The sequence below is a fragment of the Egretta garzetta genome, unplaced genomic scaffold, assembly GCF_000687185.1.
Source record: "Egretta garzetta isolate BGI_Z169 unplaced genomic scaffold, ASM68718v1 scaffold258, whole genome shotgun sequence".
Lineage (NCBI taxonomy): Eukaryota > Metazoa > Chordata > Aves > Pelecaniformes > Ardeidae > Egretta > Egretta garzetta.
Genome location: NW_009260413.1, coordinates 2,519,513 through 2,541,420, shown reverse-complemented (window position 1 = coordinate 2,541,420; position 21,908 = coordinate 2,519,513). Strand labels below are relative to the sequence as shown.

The following is a 21,908-nucleotide window of genomic DNA, read 5'->3' as shown; positions in this document are numbered from 1 at the left end:
TGCCAATAAAACAAAACAAGCTATTCTACTTACCACACTAAGAATGGAACAATAATCATTAAAGTTAGCATGCCTATGGAAGACCTGAACTGTAGTGATTTTGAGAAGGAGAGAGGAAGTGAGGAGAAAAAACAGCCATTACAAAAGGGAAATTTGCTGCAGTGTGCATTTCATAAATCATATTCTCATAACTACAGTATCTACAGTCATATAGTTTGTAGAGTTTAGATACAAAGATATAGTAAGTCTTGGGCAATTCCATTCTGTCTTCACCTGCATTAATTATTTCCATTAGGGAATTCCTTTTGTGTTCTCTTGCAATTGTCTTTTGCTCTTTCTGCCATCCTTGCAGTCTGTGTAAGCCTACCAAAGCTGGGGATGCTCCTCTGAAAAACACTAATTATCCACACTTTTTATTTTCTAAATTTCCTAGCTCCATTTTGCCCTATCTTTCCCAATTCTAGCCCAAGATATGTTCTGATTCAATAAAAGAAGTGCCAGACATTCAGAAGAGAACTCCATTGTGAAAAATTCTAGTCTGAAAAAAATATGGAGTTTCCCTCAAGACTTAAGTCCTTGCACTATCTGCCTTCTCTGAGACAAAACAGAATATTATTCTTTTTTATTACTGGGTGAATAGTGGCTGGCCCTTCTTTGAGTTCACAAATTAAAAATTACGATAGCACTTTCCCATTTTCTCAGTGTAAGGCCAGGCATAAAATCACTATTCCCCCATGCAGTAAAGATTTATTCATTCTGTAGTGGCTATTCACCTGACTTGCTTTGAGCAAGCTAATGTGGGTGTTGGCAACTGTTAAGCCGCAGTAGCACAGCGGATGAGGGCTATGAAACGTGCCAAAGAAGCCTGGTGTGTCCAGGCACTTCTCTTGCTCTTGAGTTGCTGTATGTAGATGACAGCTAACAGTGCCCAAGCTACCTAGGTTGGAGATGTGAGTCTGTCAAATTTGTGATCATGATTTCTTGTAAATGAAGGGATTGTTCTCTCTTTGACTTCGTAAACACATACAGAATAGGAAAAGCTATGTTAGAGCACGGCCCCACCCTTTTCTTTATCTGCCAAAAGAGCTGGCTACTGCATGCAAAATGATGACTAATCATGGTAAAACGTGTTTGTTGACAGTTACAAGCTCCAAGGTGTTATACCTAGAAAAACAATACCTTCCAAGGTTCTGGCTACCCTGATAGATCTCTTGATTGTCCTTTAAGCAGGCCTGAATTGCAAATTTCTGTATTAAGAATCCTCAGTAGTGAAGAAACGAAAATGTTGTAAAGTCCCATTTAGTATCTCTGGCTGAAAGTAGAGACAGGTCACTGTAAATGAAGGATCCTCTTTGCACCAATATACATTAGCATATATTTTGCACTTTAATGGATTAATAAAGTGCGTTATAATCCAGTATCTTAATTGTCTAACCTATACACAGTGGATTCCAAAAAGAAAAGAAAGGAAGTTACTTACCAACGTAAAATTATTTGTAGGATTGAGCATGCAGGTAACATAACCTTCATCCTTGTATCTGAAAGGTACCACAGTAAAACCAATTGCTTCTGGAATAGCCAGTATGAAGGACAAAAGCCAAATGGAGAAAATTTCAATAGCAGTGATCATCGGGATTCCAATTCCCTGAACGCGGCTCCAGGAGGCAACTGCTCTATACCTGAAAGAGACAGGCATAGTTTCCAACCTTCAGTTTCTTCCTTAAATTCAAAGATCTTGGTTTAGTTTTAAATATTAAGTAAAATCCTAAAGCTGACATCTTAGGCTTGCATTTCTTGTTTTTTTCTGCCTGTTCTAGGGGCTCTGCCAGCTATCAAGCCACCTAGGACACAGTGGAGCAGCACATCAAGAGGTGGGTAGCAGAGAGCTGGCTGCAACCGTTCTGCTTAGGCACAGGATTGTTTGGAATTCTACTACGTGAACTACACTAATGATTTCTAATTAAAGAAGGCAAGGTTTGTGAGGACAGACTATATCTTTCACTAGATCAACTGACATAACAGAAGAAAGCAAGCTTCCAGGCACACAAGCCATTCTAACAGATGTAAAACAGCTATCTCCTTCAGCTAGCTCAGCTGTAACAGCAGTGCTATCTGAAGCAGTCAGCTTCCATGTAATAAAATATTGTGAAAATACTCTTGATGAAATGAAAATGCATTTGTTCTATTTACACTATTCAATGTTAAAAATAATGGGTTTATGCAGCATATTCTGTATTTGCCTTAGACTACAAATGAGTGCTAGTTAGGATTGTCTGACAGCTATCTCAGCCTCTGCATCACCTTTCTGATGAGAAACTGAAGTGCATGGCAAAGTCGTCTGTACGTGCCAAACCCAACATATTTTCCCACTACTTTATCCCTTAGACAGCAAGTTTCTCTGTAAAAAGTGGAATTATTGAAACCTGCTTTCCTGTGTGTATGCATCTCATAACTGTAATACTGGGAAAAGGTGAGAACCCTTAAAGATGTTTCAAATACAGCCCATGTGTTTCTCCCTTTTCCTCTTCCTCTCTTTACCTTCTCTGTCCCTCCAATGCTGGAGGATTCTTGTTACAAGGCTGCAGCCTTTCCCCCAGCTGGGGAACTGAGAGGGTCTTTTCTCCTCTACTTGTCTGCCAGTTTTCAAGGAACTTGTAGAAATCTATTAGCTTTGAGACCTCAACCTGTCTGTCAACCCTGGTCAAAAGGTTTGAAAATTATTTGAAGACGACTGATAGGCATACAATACAGAGTACAAACCAGTCCGTAAATAAAATTTTCAGTAGCAGACTTAACTGTTGTCTAGCAATAACTGCTGTAAACAAGTTACTTAGCATTTCAAACAATTTAGGAAAGACAGTGCTATCTAAAACTTATGGAAAGAACAAATATTATTTTTGATGTTGTAATAATCTGAAATGCATGCTGGAGATCTTTCTGTCATTAGTAATGCAACAGTTTCTAAACTGCTTATTTTAGTTCCCCAAAATAATAGCACCTTCCCATTTGGAATTACAGTGCTGTGCGGATATGTCATGGCATCACTGATTAAATAGTCTTCTTTAGCTGAAGAAAAAAAAAAGTCAAGAAAGGTTGTTCATCTGCTTTAAAAAAAAGTCAGAATAAGAAGTCACTGATGCAGATTATAAATTGTAAGGAGATGTGTCATTTTCCTGTCCTGACTATGGCAGGGATTCTTTTCTTCCTCAGACATGACCTCATTTTCTGCCCCCTTGAGGCCTGGCAAATACATTTGGACACGTGCAGCTGCCACCTCTATTCACCTTTCCAAGGCATGAGCAAGGTTAAGCTTTTCAGAGAAAAGCAAACGGGGTGGTGATTTTAACTGATGACAGCGGGTAACTGGAGTACAAAAGGGCATACCAGCAGGCACAAGGAAGGTGAAAGGTATGGGCAAAGGAGGTGCCCTCAACAGACCAGGAGGATACAACTTGTAGGTATGTAGGCTCTGAGTTGCACGGACGGGTGAGCTTTGGCAAGGGAAGGAAAGAACAGGGGAATTTAGATCACAAAAATTTAAGTTGGAGAATTAGGTTGTGGAAGGATTAGGGTGGGATGGTAGAGAGGTAATTGGAAGGAATTCGGAATTTTGACATAGGCTCAAAGGCTCAGGGATAACAAGGGTTTAAGGAAAAGAGTAGTTGAGTACTCTGGGTTAGGATGCTTTGAGTGTACTGGGAAGTACTGGATTTTGAACTTCTGAGATGGAAGGAATGAAGAGCTTCCAATGGGAAAAAACATTAAAGGGCTATAGGACCTAGGCTGTAGAGGTCAGTAAAATTTAGTTATTAAAAGGCATCCTCACCCCTCCTCTAATCAAGATACAAATTTGGGATTCACACACACACACACCATTTCTTCTGATTTCCTGTGTCACCCTCCCTTTTTTGTCCAGAAGAGTTCTTATTAACAGGATGGAAGACTTGTGAATTAAATCCCCTGTCACCTTGATGTTAGAGGAAGGAAGATGCATGAATGCAAGATCAGGCTGTAAGCCCCTTACAAAAACTTCAGAAAGCATTATTACAGAGCATCACTGGAAGGTGTCAGAGCCTCGTATGCCATCACTCTTGCAGTAAACAGACTAGAAACTTTTGCTTTGATATCTGTAGCACTATCATACACAGCATAGTCACAGGTGTGCTACAGCCAGGTTCTCAGTACATCATTTTAACAGAAATGTATGCATAAAGATTTTGAACATACTAAAGCAAACTACATTTTGGACTTGCAGATTAAAAATAACATCTTCTAAAGGATTCTTATCTTCAAAGAATATCAGAAGGGAGGGAGGCAATGGCTCACTCATGGGGAGGAGGTCTATGAGATTGGAATTCTGAGAGCATCAAAACAAATAAACTATACTGAGATAACTGAGAAAGTAACATTCAACATCATATCTTCTCACACACATTTACCCATATTAAAATTCAAATTTAATTTTAAGTAATTTGTGTGTTATCCTCTTATATTTTGTTTTACCAAATGTCAAATTTTGGCTTTACTGACCAACTGGACTACTCATAGAAATATAAATTTTCACACAAATACTTAAATATTTGTGAACTTTGATAATTTAACAATGAATTTGAAGTTTACTTTCTACTGACTGGCAATTTTACAGTCGGTCCCATCAGCTTCACAAGGTACATGATACTACCTCATCCTTGACTGAGTGATGTTCTTAGGAAACAGGGGCCTGTGGACTACATAATTTTCAAGTAAGAAATGTAATGTTTGTGTCGTGTCACCTGTGTAACTATGTAAGTGACAACAAATGGGTTGTAAATTGTGAATCCAATTATTTCCTTTCTTGCATTTTTGTACCTGTTCTGTTTGAATTACCTCTGTTTTGCACATGAGAAGATCAGTATGCACAGCAGTAAGGATTTGGGTCCTGTATGTATTTTATTAGCAATTTTTTTCAGTTTACAATTCAAATAACTCTCAGATAAGGAATTATTGGCTGAAGAATTTTATGAATGGTTTCAGCTGAAGCATAAGAAGCTCAGTAATTAGATCAGAATTTTCTGAATGCATGTTAACCTGCAATTACTTGGTCACTTTACTCACTGCTGTAAGAGTGATTTGAAAAATAGTGGTAGTATAATTTTTCAGGTAGGTGTTCTGTGAGTTATGTAACATATAGGATCTTTGCTTAGCCACAAACCTCCCATAATTAGGAGTGGGAAAATACTGCAGGGTTTATTTCCCTCATACTTAGAAAATACATGCATCATGCATTACATTTAATTCCCCAATCTAAAATCTGTGTGTGTGTGGTTTGTCTTACTTTTTTTTTGTTTGTTTCCCTTTTGTCTCCAACCTTGTCTAAAATATTCCGTTATTTTCCAGGTCATTTCCTTCTCTCTGTTTAATGCTGTGACTCCTCTTCTCTCTCCCCTATTCATTTTCTAGTACTCATGCATGTGCTGTCAACTTTAGCATGTTGTGCCCTTCAGTTGCTCTCTTTCCTCTGTTTTCTTCTCCTCCCTCTTCTCCCATTCTTAGCTATTTATTCCAACTTGCTTTTCATGGACTCTGCAGTCCCTCCTGCTACTTGTATTTAGAGATGCACAATATTTAAGGACAGGGGATCATTACATTTAAAGTATACATACATACAAGTAAATATTTTGCACTCCTATCTAGTTATAACTTGCTTAAAGCATTTCTTTCAGAAGGACATCCCGTCTTGATCTGAGAACATTAAGAGCAGGACACCTTCGCCTTTCCCTGGTGGTTTCCTCTTATAGTTAATCACCCTCATTGTTAAAAAAGTGTGCCTTATTTTTATTTGGAATTTATCTGGCTGAAACCTTTTTCTATAGGTTCTTGTATCTTTCTTTCCTAAGCTAAAGACCCCATGGATATCTGACACAACATCATAATTTCAGTACTTGGATATTGTATTTAAGTGGCTTCTTAAGTATCATTTTTTATAAGCAACTAATTGAGATCTGTAAGGCTACTGAATCATTTCTACGCCCTCTCTGTGATTTCATCATTCTTTGGTAGAGAATAATTCTAGAACTCTAGTTCCAGTATCAGTCTCATTAATGCAGCATGGTTGTGGTTTTTGCAATGGCCCTGATTATTTTTTTGGAACTATTTGGATGAATTTTACCATAGTGGAATCTAATCAGAATTAAAGAAAATGCATTGTGGGCCTTATGAAATGAAATCAAGGAGTATATGAAAATTATGTCATGGGCTATAGCTTGTCTGTGGACTATCAGTCCCCTGTGCCTGCTGTGTTACAGAGGAGGTCCTTTTGTTTCCCTATTCCTTTTGACTGCATTAGAAAATTAGTTGTTCAAATGGCCCACCAGTATAACATATTTCTGTTCTGCAAGTATCATGAGCCCTTTATAAGAGGGAAAAGCAATACAGAAAAGATAAGAGGATCAAGGATGTAAGAATCAGTCACTGTCAAAATTAGTGTCAGAACAGTTCCTAAATGACACTGCTGTTGCGGATATCAATCTATTCTTTTTCATTGTGAGAGATCACAGCTGTTAGTGATTTTAAAGATAGCCAGCAGTGTGTTCATTGCAAATCTCTTAATACAATAACGTTCTTAGAGCTTTGTTTTAGTGGTAAAATCTTGACTTATCTAATACACTTACTGGAAGTTGGGCCAGATGAAAGTACCTACCCTGAGATTACTGTTCTATGCAATTTGGTATGCAGAGGAGGCAAGAAGAGGGTGTATATATATTAAATGAGATCCGTATCTTCACTTCTTAAAGCCATCTCTTCATAAAATCATTATGCCCGAGACATAAGCAAGAGTAAAAGCTCAGGAAGGGAAATATCCTTCCTCTTAGTCACAGTCAGGCACTGTTTAGAAAAAGAGTCAGGCTATCCTCACCATTGTGACCTAGAGTTTAAAAATGCCTGAGAGGCATCTGAAACAAATGTGAGCTTCCTTTGCAGGGTGAATGGCTGGTTTGGTGTTTTTGTCAGCGTCTTAAAACCCTCTCCAAGTGTGAGTGGACATTGATCCCCTTGGGCATGCACAGTTAAACCTTCATACGCTCTCAGTGCAAGCCACTGTGTGCAAGGGGCGCTAGTAATGGTTGGAGTTTCACAATAGGATGTAGTTAGCACAGACAACAGTCCTTGCAGGAAAAAAAAAAATCTTGTTCTAAATTAAGGCTGTAGTCTGCGAGAGGGACAGAGGGTCAACAATTATGAGAGCTATGGAGCTCTTGATTCATTATACCAGTTGACTATCTTTTTTCTACCTTGTAGAATGCAATTCCATATATAGACACACAAACTAACTATAAATGAGATAGTTTTCAGGAGCTTTTTAAAGAAAAGAATAACTCGCCTGTAGACCAGAAAGAGTCCAGCTGTGACAGCACACAATTTCATATTTACTCATTTTCCATACTAAGAAGCAAGCATTAGCTGATGTGGAATTCTTTATTAATGTGACTATGCCACTTCCAGTGCCCGACCTAAGTTGTGAAGGCGCTCTCAGATCCTGATTTCACAGTGATTTAACCTAGATTAATTAAATGTTAACCAATATCAGAATCTGGCTGTATACATCTGTTTTCTAACACACATTCTCTGCACCCATTAACTTGAGTAGCACCAGATGATAAAGAATATGTCCTTGGCAAAGCGTGTAAACTGGGGGAGGAAATTAAATACTCAGAGTCTGATCCCATACAAGACTTTATACTCAAATGGTAACAGCATTTGATTGTTGTGAGAATTAGCAAATCAGTGCTAGTAAAAATACTGCATATATAAAGAGGTGCTTCAGCTGAGTTACTTCCAATTTATGAAAATGTGTGTAACAGTGGGACTAAATCTAGTGAGACTGCATTGCTGGGCAGATACTGTTTGAGAAACAGCATTCTTTTTATAGTTCTCAGACTCAAAAATGGAAATAGAACACTTGCCTATGTTACATGTTTTTTGTTTCTGGCTTCAGCTAATGAGTTACTAATGCAATAAAGACCTGTATTTCAGGTATGGATACTACTAAATTACTAATTCATTACAAACCTTGTACATCAACTTCTTATGTAAAACCAAACCAAGATTAATTTTAAAGTTTCTTTTACCTTTGCATTGCTGCATGAATACACATAATATATTTTATTTATCAGAGCCTTTAAACACCTTTACAGAACCTGTAAAGTTAATTAGTCCAACGGCTTACTTTGAGCCACAGGTGTGGTGCTTTGTTATAGCCAGAATATCAAAAACCAGAGTGTAAGTTACATCTATACTGTAGTCTGCATGCTAAGAAGACCATACGGGGTGCTCCCAGTTTTAGGAAAACTTGCAAGGGCAAGAACAGTGTATGTCAAAAGAGTAAAACATACTGTACCTGTCCACACTAAGGGCACAGAGATTAAGGACTGTGATTCCCACTGATGCCTTCTGTATAAAGGGAAGGAATTTGCAAAGAAACTGTCCAAATTCAGAATCTCCAAAAGGCCACTTCTGAGCAAGGAGCTAAAGAGAAGATATAAAATAATCAGAACATTTGAACGGTAACTTAGCAAGTATATAACTATTGTAATTTTTTCTTGTCTTAGACACAGCCATTGTAAGCCTGAATTCTCCATACTTCAATCGTATCCTTAGTACTGAGTGAATCTGGGAAGGAACAGCTACTACAGAAGCACAGAGGTTGAAAGTTTACACTTAGATGTTGACCTTGCACTGTTTTAATAGTAACTTGCATTGTTAAAAGGTTTTTATTATTGTGCTTCAGCCACCAGTATTGACTAATGAAAATCTAACTCAACCCTGTCACTGCTTAGGGACATGGTTTAGTGGTGGGATGGCAGGGTTAGGTTAATGGTTAGACTTGATGACCTTAAAGGTCTTTTCCAACCTAAACGATTCTATGGTTCTATAAACACTTTCAGTCACCATGTCCCACAACCAAGCAGCCAAAGTGCAACTCACAGTTCATAATGAAATACATCAGAGCCAAATTCTCATGCTGCACGCAAGTAGATTCTTGTCACTGTAAATGTACCACTACGTAACTCATGACAGTATTCACTGCCAGATTCTTAAGCGTGTGGAGAAAATATAGTACATACATAATTTGTTCCATATTATCTTTTAAACAACTACCATCATATATACATGTGGGCTGTACTGCAAGGCAACAGAAAAGCATCCATTTGGAAAGACGTGAATGAGTGGCTGGGGTTTACATTAGTATTTCCAATGAGGCATTTACATAACAAATATGAATACCTTGATTCATGTGAATAGTTGTGAATAATTAGCATGTAAACAGTAATCTTTCTAGCTGTAACTTTTAAAGCTTTGAACACGTGTACATGCAAACTACAGGACACAAAATTATTCAGGATAGTTAAATCTACAACTGACTGCAGAGTCACAGATCTTCCTTTACTGGCTGCCTGGCAGTAAAATGGCAAATTACATTCAATGTAAGTAAATGTAACAAGTGAAAAATTATTAAGTCCATACAAAATACTGAACTCTAACTTAGCTCATTCCACTCAAGAAAAGGATCTTACAGTCACCACAAATAGTACTTTTGAAAAATGAAGTTACAAAACCTCACCAGAAGGGGAAAAGTCTCTCTTGCACTACCGTTTTTTTTAAAATGGTCTTCCCCAAGTCTCTGCTACTGAGCCTTTGTCAGGGGTGGAATACTGAATAAGATGTGTGATACAGCCCTACCAAATTCTCTTGAAGTGGTTGTGTAATAGAAAGAATTAGATTTGAAATTAAAATATCAAGTACTTGAGCCAGATGTGTAACTTTGTCAACATCCTAGTGGATGTTGTATCACCTGTATAAATGGGGCACATTTTTAAAGGCAGTAATAATAATTGTCTTCCTGGATAATTAAATAATTATTACTACTCTGCAGTCATTTTATTTATAATAAACCTTACTGAAAAAAAGCTAGAACACAGACTATTCTGATGGTACCATCTAAATTTGAAGATGTTTTTATTTGCTTCAGAGGAAGACAGCAAATGATACACTATGGAGTGACAACTATAAGCCAAACCCAAACTTCTGAAAGCTTCTAAAACCTAATTTTGATGAATTTCTGAAGATAGTCAGATCCAGACCTGGGGCTGTTTTATGCAAGTAAAATAGATTTAAACTTCACAACAGTTTTATTTTCAAGTGCATGAGATGGAGATAAACTGGTGGCACAATAAACATTTCTAATAAATACAGTATGTGTGATGTGCTACAGTCTAGCTGTCTGGGCAAGAGCACAAAATGGAAAAGAGAGAACAAGGCACTATACTTTCATCTGCACAAATGTGCAAGGACTGATGCCATTGCATTCTGCATGCAAAAATTAGTTGTGCTCTTTTGATGATAAACACAACCTATGAATCATATATTTTCAATGTTTTTACAGTTAAAACTCAACCAAGATTATACTCTTTGGAACATGACTGTATCAATAGAAATATGAATTGTTATTTTCAGTGTTTACTTTCTTGCAGACCTGTTCTGCCAGGCCATCTTTATACTTGGGCAGACTTCTTTGCTTACAGTCAGTTTTTGAGAGTTATCTTTACAACCACAAGGACTAGAAAATTTTTTCATTAGAAGCTTAGACTCTGGAACACACTCATCCAGTAAGAGTGGGTGGATTCTGTCTGCAGAATTAGAAAAACAATTTTTGGTTGTAGCTCAGGACTGTAGCTTTCAAAGTAAACATTTTATTTCTGTTTAAAATTACTGTTAAATTAAAACATACTAATAATCACTACCTTTAACAATATAAATGTTAACTATGGGGAGTTAAAATTCACATCTGTCTTTATCTCAGTTAAGGTAGGAGTTACCTTCTTGTTTTTTTCACAGCATGAGTTTTTCAGAGCACTTTGCTGTAGAGTACAGCATGTTTATCACTGAATGCCAGATTTGTAGGAATTCATCTTCTCTTTATAGTCAGTCCTGATCTGGCTTTTTCACATCCCCTGTTTTATAGCCATTCATCACAATGCTAAATTACTTGTGGTTTTTTTCCCGCAAGTAATACCTCAAAACTGCTGGAAGCAGCTATATTAGTACATGCTGCCTATGTCTCTTTAGGACCATACTCATATTTTCATTTGATTACTTGTATTTCAAGACAATGCATAGCTTTCAGCCAACTGAGTGATAATACTATGAAGCAAACGTATGTGTATGACTCTTTGTTAAATAGGAAAGGTATTACCTGTTAGGCATTATATTTTTTACTGTATTATTTTTTCTCTTCAGCTGGATATTAAAATGAGGTTTCTCAACATAAGCTATAGGATCAATCCAAGTTTGTCTACTCCCTATTTCTTAGGAGTGTTAAAATAGCATATAAATATGGTTGCATTTGCTCTTGTTATGTTACTAGATACTGATGTGTGTTTTCTGGCACACTGAAAACTCTTGCCTTCTTCCGGGAGAGCCAAGTATCTTATTTACCATCAAGACCACAGCAGAGAAAGCATGAGCACTTTTGCAATGGTATTCCATTTTGGGACAATCATATCTGATGAAGGCAAATCCACCTTGTGCCAGAAGGCTAGGGCATGGATTACTAGCATTGGTGACTTAACTACTGTCTGTACCTTCAGTAACAAAGGTAATAAGATTATACCTGCAAGTTGTTGATTAGTTCCTCTGATTTTTTCTGTATTTATTGACTGAATGAAATACATTGAAAGCTCCAGCAGAATTATTTTCTAGATAGATTTGAAATATTATAACAAATGTTTGTAGGGCATATTTTTGCCTTTTGCCTACAACTCTTGTGTGAGGCTTTAGTTTATGTCGGGGCTGCAGAAAATATGTTAGAAAAAGAAGGGGTGATCTGAACCCACGGTAGTTCTCCAACCAGTTGTAGTCACATGGAATTTCAGCTCCAGACTCTTGTCTGGACTTGGGTAAAATCAGAAGTTTTCAGGCACCACTGGGTGAAGACTAAATTATAAATGGCAGTGCCAGGGCAAAGAGGCCCTAGCAGACTCTTGTCAATCTCCTGTGCCAACCAGAGCTCTAAAAAAATGATTTATCATTATAGATCACACTTTAAAAGGCAACTGAAAGATAGCCACCTATTCATTTATGTGCACTGACTGTGGGTGTAGCATATACCCAGCAATAGAAATGTACAAGCACTTTGTAGTGACTGTGAAACTCTGTTATTACAAGGCAAATATTAGCTTCAAAAAGAAAACTGTTGTACTTGAAAAAGGTTCACTAACTCATTACTCCTCACAGGGAAGCTTTATCATGGTTCCAGCACATACACATCTTCCCCACACCCCAGGAAGCTCTCCTTTTTTAAGATGAAAAGTATTTTATTCCTTTTGTTTCTTACACTTTTCCACTAATTAAAGCAACATCAGTACCAAATCATTAGACATTCTTTTCAAGTTGATTTTAATCAAAATCACTGGGATCAGAATTAAGTTATTTGGTTTTTAAGATTAACTTTGCAATCATTTCTGTGGGTATAATCCATTATCATTCTGCATCAGCTATGCATTCATTACTTCCCCTTGGATCAGGTGCCAGTTTTTTCTTCTGTAGATATTTTTAGTCAGCAAATCTGATCCTGTGTTTGGTTTTACTAATTTTACATCAAAACAAGTCCATTGCCCTCTGTTCTGCCCTAGCAGGGTACGGAAACTTCCGAGGAAAAGAACACATTTATTTTGTATAAAAAAAATGTAACTGAACTAGTCATGATTTATTTAGGTACAATATAAGAATTTGGACTGCTAGCTTTGCTCTTCCAGTGCTTTTGCATGTTTTAACATCCAAACAAAATAAGCATAAAATTTTAGCAGATTAAATTTTCTCTGAAGGTACAAGGATAGGTGCAACCAGGCTGATTATCCTAACTTGTATCCTAGTTCTCCATGAGTTGGTCAAATGGACTGTGCTTTTGCAAACCCACTCACAAATTCTCTAAGGTTTCAAAATAAGACGTGCGGCAAAGGAAATGCACTTTTCCCCTTGTGCATTTTGCAACTTAGGAGTGTTTCATACAGTTCAACTGTGGTGCAATTCCTGAGTGAGAAAAGAGTGTAGTCAACAGCATATTTTTACACTGAAATCAGAAACCAAGATTTCAAGGTTCTACTGTCGGTCTTAAAAGCCTCCACAAAGTGACCAGACAGCCACAGCTTCCTTGAGCATCCCCCCCTTCTCTGCTGCTTTATATGGCCTCTCTGCCCTGACGCTGCAGCTTGAAACAAACAAGACAGCAGCGCTGAGAACATTCCTTTGCAATGATTTTTAAATGTCACTCAGTTGATTTTATTCTACTGCTGTTGCTATTTTTTAACCCCCATTAGCATGCTAGCCAATGTACGAAACATAGATAAAGTGCCACTGTGCATCCTGAGCAATTTATATATAGTCTAAAAGACACAATGTTATAATCCAACCACATGAGTATTCACCAGTACATGCTCGTGTGCATTCACAGTGTTTATCTAATATTAGGCTGATACTGTGTGTTTACGGGCAGATGATGACCCTGGAGCTCAGCCCCAAATAGATGGACTGGGTTAGGTGCTGGATATGAACCGGCTCTGAGCTGCTCTATGAAAACTGCTTTGGTTCAACAACTACATGTCAGGAGGTCCTCTCTCTCTGTCACATGGCATTGCTTATATCCACTTGGGACCATTGTCGTGCTGACACACAAGATCTGTTTCCCAGAAACTGAACTGTGTTTCATACAGATAGTGCTCGCCCCTCACGCCGCCCCCAATCAGGATACTCTCCTGAGTTTCATGGCCTTTAAGTGTTCAGTGATACTGATGGAACAACTCTGGCACAACTAAACAGGAACTTCTTTATTCCATGACTTCTGTTACACTTGTGCAGTAATGGAGAAAGGGACCAGACCAGCAGATTTCTGTTTGTATAATGTCTAGTTTTATAAGTGACCAGCATCTCCCTAACTGTGGAGTAGGAGTTACAAAAACCAGTGTATTCCGGAGTAATTTCCTTTCCTTGCAACATAGCCCAGAATGAAAGACAAGACAAATTCTTCTGGTTTTGTCAGATCAGCACATTTGGGGTTTTTTTCCCCTTGTTTTTTTAAGGCTAGTTTCCTCTAGGAGACATTGAACTGTCTTGGTAAAGCTCTGTCTTAAGTTGTGTTCTACAATTTTGTATGCCCTTGTCTGCTTCAAGGCATGGGCCAAATATGGTACCTGGTGTTTCGGTTGGAATCCAGGAGAAATCTGACTGAACACAGAAGTGTCCAAGGTCTATACCACTGACTTGACTGCATTAAGTGACAAAAGATGATGATTCTGGCTGAAGTGTTCCTCCTGTAAGACTGTAAGATCTGTAAGACTGGCTGGTTAGGAAGAAGCGTGGACTGAGTCTCCTGCTTATGTTATTTTGATTGTGGTATTTTGATTCAGTGACTCAACTGGGACCCTGTGTCCCCATGAAACTTCATAGGACAAGAATTCACTGCATGTTCTCAAGCCTTTCTCTTATTCCTGCAACACATATATCCAAGAGAGAATTGCATTGCAGGACAATCCTCATCCGTTTCTTGCTTGGGACCCACAGACTGTTGTGCATCCCACATACGTAACTCAGCTGTGCTCCACCACTTTGCTGAAAAGAAGGAGAGCTTTAAGGCTGAAGGAGAGGGAACACAGCTTGTCTCTAGGTATTCCTTCCCTTCCCACTGCTGGAGTGAAAAGCCCCAACTTTGGGAAGGAGAGTAAGTAGAGGAAAAGTAGAGGAAAACAAAGGCGGCGGCTAATCTTTATAATGCTGGGCACAAGACCAATATTGAGTATATCATGGTGACATGATAGTTTGGGCTTCTGCTAACTTTGGTATCACTTGTTTTTTTCCTTATACTTAGATTCACCATACTGCCATGGTAGGGGAGGCACACCGCGTCTCTTCAACTCTTCTTTGCAAGAAATACATTCCTAATTTTGCTACAACCAAGAACCATCTTTTTTCCACTTTGGGTGGATAAAAGACTGACTGTTTTTTTCTGGAAAGAAAAAAGGTTATGTGGGGATGCACGAGAACCATCAAAGACATTTTTTCCTCTGAATTGCTCTACCACAGCTTTCTCTGCTGTTTTCCTCATCTTTGCCCAGCTGAGTAAAGATGGAGGTAGCAGAGGGTCTCATGCCATTTCATGAATGCGTACAGTCTTTTTCTCCTGCTTAGGCAGCCACGAAAGGGAATGTGTAGATTTTACACAAGAGAAAATAGTTTATACTTCAAGAGTGTACATATACTTCTTACCCAAAAGGTAAGAAAGCAAATGCCTTGTTTCTGAAGCAGAACATTCTGTCTCAACTAACTGGTAAAAAAATAAATCCTAAATTTTACGTTCTTGTTAAAATGCTTGTATTTATTACAAAAATCTACTTAGTGGTAAAGCATTCCTAACAACTCTAGACATCTCCCCTGTGGTATTTTTGCTGTTTACAAAGTAGGATTAGTTTCTTTTTTTTTTGTTCCATGGTGTTGGCTAACGTCCCATCCTTTTAGGTAGACTGTTTCTCAAGCTGTGCTGCTCTTCTTCACGGACATGAGCTGCAAGGTGTGCTTATGTGCACAGTGATTTGTTGAAAAGAATTTTTTCAATCCCTGGGCAAAATATTGCTTTTGTTATTCTTCCAGCTGTGTTGTCTTTTGTGTGTTGCTAAAGAAAGTGACAGGATTGCTAAGAAATCACTGCAGAACTTGTAAATCCTGGATGTACCCAACCAAAAAAATTCCTTGTTATCTGTAGAGTTCAGCTGATAGAAAAATAAAGACATACTAAAATATTATGTTAATCCTAGAGTCTCTAGGTACTGTACAGTATTACAAATCCACAGAACAGTGAGGCAGGCGTGAGATGTGAAATTGAAGATGAGGGAGGAGCTGCCTGTGCACTGAAGGGAACATATATCCCACTCCCTCGAAGTACAGCCATTAGTTAAAGACAGAGTGGATCTTAAACTAAGACCTAGAATATAAAATCTCTTTAACTCCTACCTTGGAATGCACATTAAACCCTTGCTGCTAGGAAGCCGTAGTCTTTAAATGGAGAGAACAGATTCCTGATGGACTTCCCTTCCCTGTCCCATTTGGGGTAACTTCTGCCTTCAGGACTCAGAGATCAATTCTTGTGCTACCTCTAGACTTCTTTTATGTATAATCACTATATGGAGAGATACACCCAAATAACACTTCATGTTCTGAGCAAGTTATATGGATTTCTGCATAACACTGCATTGCTTCTTGGAATCACTGATAAGAATTCAGTGAAAGCCAGAATGCAGTTAAGCTGGTGGCCTCAGAATTTCCTACTGGTGTTGGTACTCCATAGAGAAATACACACTGCACATATGACAAATTTTGCTTTTAAAGGGGGTTTTCTTTTCTAAGTACACTTAACTTTATGTGTGCTGTGGGCTTGGCCTTATACTCCTTTGGCACAAAACTATAACCACTGTGGATGTCACTTGCTCTATTAGCCTACAGGATCAGTCCCAACGTGTTTAATTATCATCCCTGTGTATGTATAATATTAATTCTGTCAGTAAAGGGAATCAGATATGCTGAACAATTTGTGATTACGAAGGGATTGGTCTAACACTTACGCATTTGCTCTGATGTTGAAAAACATCCGTGACTAGAAATGCCTCAGCTAAGTCTTCCTTTACTGAAGACAAAATGGCTAGGATGTTTGCTTACTGCCAGCTACCTTTTATATTTAGGCTCATAATGTTCTAGGTGGACTACTCAGATTTCGATGCTGTTTCAACTAAGATAAGCATGAATACCAATTTACTAACAAAAAAACTTAGTTTATTAAAGAAAGCATCATCTTCTTGAGCTGTTTGAGCAGTGGACACTCTTGCTTGTTTTCTGGGTAGATGCCTTTCACTTTATACCAGTAAAATAATTAGGAAAATTTTTGTTATTCACATTTAAGGAAACAGGTTAAAGGCTGGCTAATTTGCTTAATCTACTTCTTTATAAACTAATGGTTTAAGGAATTAAGCATATTAAGATGTAAGGCAATATAATGTATGTCAATCCTATGTAGGTCAGTTTTCGATAAATAGAACTCATTTCAACATTTTTCTCTAAATTGCATAAAAAGGGAAACAGAGACAGCTCAGGACTTCCCAATAACACAGTTAAAACTGAATGTTGCCATTCCAAAGGTGAGAGCCTTGACCTAGAGTGTTTCTAGCTCCATGAGCTCAGGAAAGAGCTATGGACAGCTTCTTCTGTGGAGAGCATCTGTTGTTCTTGCTGTTGCTCTGCTAAACTTCAGCTAGTGACAGCAGCAGCAGCCATAAGGGCTTTCCAGAGCTTTAGCGCAGCCAAGGCAATAGTGGTGCTATGGATATTCTGCTCCTGCCTATGTGTAGCCTTAGAAAACTATCTAGTTTCTTTATGGAAATCAGTGCCCTAAAGAAGTTTTTGTGCATTGTGTCCAAACATAGCTTATTTACTACAAATACACATGGCAGTGATGGGTAATGCAGGTGATGCAGCAGCTTTCAGCTATATGCTACGCCACCTGATACGAGAAGAGGAGGTATGAAACCTGTATCTTCTTCAGTGCCTTAACCCTACCTCTACAGCAGCATAAAACATAAAAGTTGTATTTCCCAATCCTCTTTTCACTGCAAAGAAGTCATTCTTACTAATTTGGAGGCTTTAGGCTTTGACATCTTGAATGTCTGAGATGGGTGTGTTTTGGGTAAACTATTTGGGTCCGGGTGCTATAAATACATGATTGAAAATTGAATTGTCTTAGTTCAGCCTATTAAGACTGGATTTATAACTGGCACCCTTCCTGTAAAACTCAATGGGTTACAATTTTTAATATTGATTTGATAGTACAAGTGGATATACTAGCGGTAATTAAGTGTAATGGGGCTTTAATACATCCAGAATATCTTCAAAGGAGGCTAGTGAATATTACTCACATCTCAATCCATTTAACAAATTGCTAAGGGGAATCCACTATATAGTTACAGTAATGGGAGAAAGTAAGGAGGAATTTTTGAGCCTACTGTACTGTGAAGAAAGGATAAAAATGTAAAACAGCTGTGACCATATCTTTAACTGACATAAATTACATAATTATTCTTTTTTCCATCACATATTCATTAATTGTGTAAATGCATAACAGAACAATGGTCTCAATTCTCCTGGGACCTTAAATTTTCGGTTACTATAATCATAGCTGCTTCTTTCTAAGGATTTGTAAAATGGATTTGAATACCAGTAATATTACCTACTTCTCTTTCAAAAGTAGTTTCAAAATACCTATTTCTGATATTACATTATAATTACATAGTGTTACATACTTTGTTCTATACGATGTGGTCATCTTAATACTGTACTATTGGTTATTTTAATATGGAGATGAATGCTTGTTTACTCTAATTCTGATTTCAGAGCTGTTTTGTCCTCCTAAAAATGAAGATTTGACCTGCAAGGTATTAAGTGCTTGACACCATATATTTATGTAGGATACTAATACATGGTTCAACATGAGGCTGGCTCTCAAGCTAAAAGAAACTTTAAAATAAAGTTCAGAACTAAGTGTATAAAATACTTTAAAATTTAAATTTTAAAACCAAGATAAAGCAACTTCAATTTTTTTTCTTTAAAATACTTTCACTTCCACTTTTAAACAGTGATATTTTCAGTGGCCACCCTTCATACTGTCACTCAACAAGAGGAGCTATTTATAGTGCCACAGATTTTAGCATCCCTAGTCATACAAATAGGAATGCCATTTAACAGACTTTAAAATCAACTCCTAATGTGAGCAGACATATTACTGAACGGTTTATATGTAAAATGGACTATAAATAATAATAGGATTTCTTATCAGAAGTACTAGAGCTCCCTTACAAACGCTATAAAAGCTCCCCTGTGTCAGAATACATACAGCTAACCTTGTACAATTACCTTATGGTAATTTTTAAGTCATTTATTTTGGAGGTTCAAGCACTCAAAAAGTTACTAAAAGCTAGAATTATGCTTGTAAATGCAATTTTAATCCCGCCTTCTTATATGTGGGAGTTGACATACATTGATGTCAAGGGGCTGCAGTTTCATTCACAGCCTTTATTTATCAAACACTTCTCTGCAGTACAGAAATAAATTTTCATATAGGCTAAGGTAATTTCATTTGTACAGAAATATTCAGGACCACAGTTCAGCTCATCATACAAGATATAGCAAGGCAAGTGAACCTATCGAATGCCAAAGAAGTGTCAGAAAATTAATAGAAAAAATGTATTGCAAAGTAATAAAGGGAATGTAAAAAATAGTTTGTTACTTTTAACTAAACTTCTAAAGAATTTTCAGAGGACCATCAAAAGGCAATTCTGAAAGTCAAAATTAATTCCAGATTTCCATTCCTCTTTGTCTCTTTGTGAAGAAGCAGCAGAGCTCTTGAAAGGTTAGAAAAAATGTGTAATAAAAATACCCATTCTTTCCCAAACTCATCTCTGAAAAAACCTATGCCATTCTTCCTTAAAATTTCTTAACAGAAATACCACGAGAAGTAAGAACACTGCCTTAAGTAATTATCCATAAAGACATCAGGATAATTTATCAGGGAGGAAATTGTAATGCATCATGGGACATGCAGTCCAGCCTGAGTCCAGTTCACTAAGAATAATGAAGATATGCAGAGCCCCAATCCCATGTCCCATTAGGCATCCACACAGCTATGGAAGACAGGTGAATCTCAGATCAGGCAGAGGCTAATCTTTCTCATCAACTTGTTAATCCAAAATACTCTACAGATATCTGCTATCTTATCAACAAATTGATTATTTAATTTTCCAGGTGGAATATTCAAAAGTGGAAACTAGAACTTCCATTAAATCACATGCACTATTATTAACAGTCTTTATCCTAGTTTGAAATTCATATTCTATTAAAACCAGGTAAAGTTAAGACTTCTCTGTAATTTATACTACTGGAAGATCAGAATCCGGTACTGCATTTTACTGTATATAATATGCCTCTGTACAAATGCAGTGTATGCACATATACATATTTTTAATCCATTAATGAATTCAAATTTTTATGATCTTGTCCTATAAATACCTGCGCTATAATGCAGGTCAATAGTTATGGGGTCAATAGTCATGTAGACACAAAATATGTCTTTTCAATTCACTGTTTCTTTAATTTTAAAATCCAATTGAAATGACAGGACACTAGTTATTAAAAGTTATGCATTAAAATGTTTTGTTTAAAACACATGGAAATGAAACTTCAGCCTCTAGAACCTTTAAGGGCCAAAATTGTGAGAAATTGATTTCTTTCATTCTATTATTTAGTGGTTTATTTACTAACAGAAACACCTTAAGTTTTTACTGAGAAAAGAAAGAAAAATTATAATATCTTATCAGCTATGCACCTGTATACGAACCACAAAGGTACAGATAGAAGCTTATAAAATTCTTTGATGAGTTTCTAAGATAAGTTAGTATCAGTGAGATATATTAAAAAAGGAGTCAGTTCTGTTCATTCAGGCCTATCCTGGAATCACGCAAGTTACATTCGTAAACATACATCACATCAGAAAAAGCACTGCTTAAGTAAAATGGAAAAAAAAAAACCAACCTGGGACAGGGTAAATTTATACCAGATTAAGGAACTGCTGAGGATCCTTTTTATACTTTGACAAATCCAGATGAAATTTAGTATTTCAAAAATGTTCTGTGATATAACTGATTTTACTAACTCTGTAATAATTTTGAGAATCTGCTATTAATGAATATTAAATTAAAACATTAAAACTGAACTTAACTGACATAATCTCTCTCTGCAAAGTCATAACATGAAGCTTGCAGATCACAGAAGGTATTTTCTGTAAAAACATAAAGGGTGGGATATTCCAAAAATAGCAACTAGTCCAATGCTGTATGTCCATCAAGAAGAACAGTTTATAAAAAGGCTTCCCTCATAAATACTTCTGCTAGCTATAGTAGCTATAATAAATGAAGAGTTCCTGTGAAATGCCCAAGGCCATGCTTGGGTTAAGAGCTAAGAGCTACATCATCTTTAAAAGGAGATACACTTTTTCTTTATGGAGGCAACCAGAAAGCAACAGGTTTGTTGCAGAACAAGAAAAGGAACTGTATTTTTTCTTAAGTAGACTATTCATTGAGAAAAGAGCACTACTTAGACAAAGAAGTGACCATAGAGAACAGAGATTGTACTTGTAAGGAAACTGCAATTAGAATGTATTGTGGTTGCATCCTACCTTGTACACAATGATAGGAATATCAATGACAATATAGATAAGGTCTCCCAGTGCCAGACTGGCTATCAATGCATTCGGCCCATTCCTCATACACTTGTTCTGGTAAATGATCCTCAGCAGAGTTGCATTCCCAACCATTCCGACGATGAAAATAGCACAAGATACCACCGTGTTAATGTATTTAAAAGTTTCAGCGATCTTAGTCTGCTGGGAGCATTTGACAGTTTGGTTGGGCACCGGGGGCTGCCTGGTGGTGAGGAGTATGCTGGATTCGATCCCTGAGAAAGTGGAAAGGTAGTTTCCCAAGTCACTCTGGTTGGCAGCATATCTGTCAGAGCTGCCACTGAGGGCAAATCCTGGAACCAGCAGCAGCAAGGAAACTCTTAAACACAAAGCTTCCATCCTGAAGTCCCAAAAGAGCAAATTCAGTGAGACAGGGTTCTTTCAGTATTTCAGTGAGATACTTCTCACTTCTTTACCTGCAGAGAGAGACAATAAGCAAAAACAAAAAAGAAAGAAACACAGAATCAATACAAGAGGTAGACTAATACAGCCTGTTTCTCGCTTAGTAAGGGTATTTGAAAGTACAGACTTTACAGCAGGGATG

The 21,908-nt window shown here is 37.4% G+C and overlaps 1 protein-coding gene across 1 annotated transcript in view; it reads right to left on the bottom strand.

The window, feature by feature from the left end:
- The window catches only part of EDNRA (endothelin receptor type A), a 29,522-nt gene extending 7,819 nt beyond the window's left edge, over positions 1-21,703 (bottom strand). The window contains exons 1-3 of the mRNA XM_009643643.2: positions 21,302-21,703; positions 8,378-8,505; positions 1,481-1,679 (exon numbers count right to left, since the gene is read on the bottom strand). Of these exons, the coding sequence (XP_009641938.1) occupies positions 1,481-1,679; positions 8,378-8,505; positions 21,302-21,703 (729 nt within the window). The remainder of the gene's footprint in view (positions 1-1,480; positions 1,680-8,377; positions 8,506-21,301) is intronic.
- Positions 21,704-21,908: the final 205 nt, after the last annotated feature.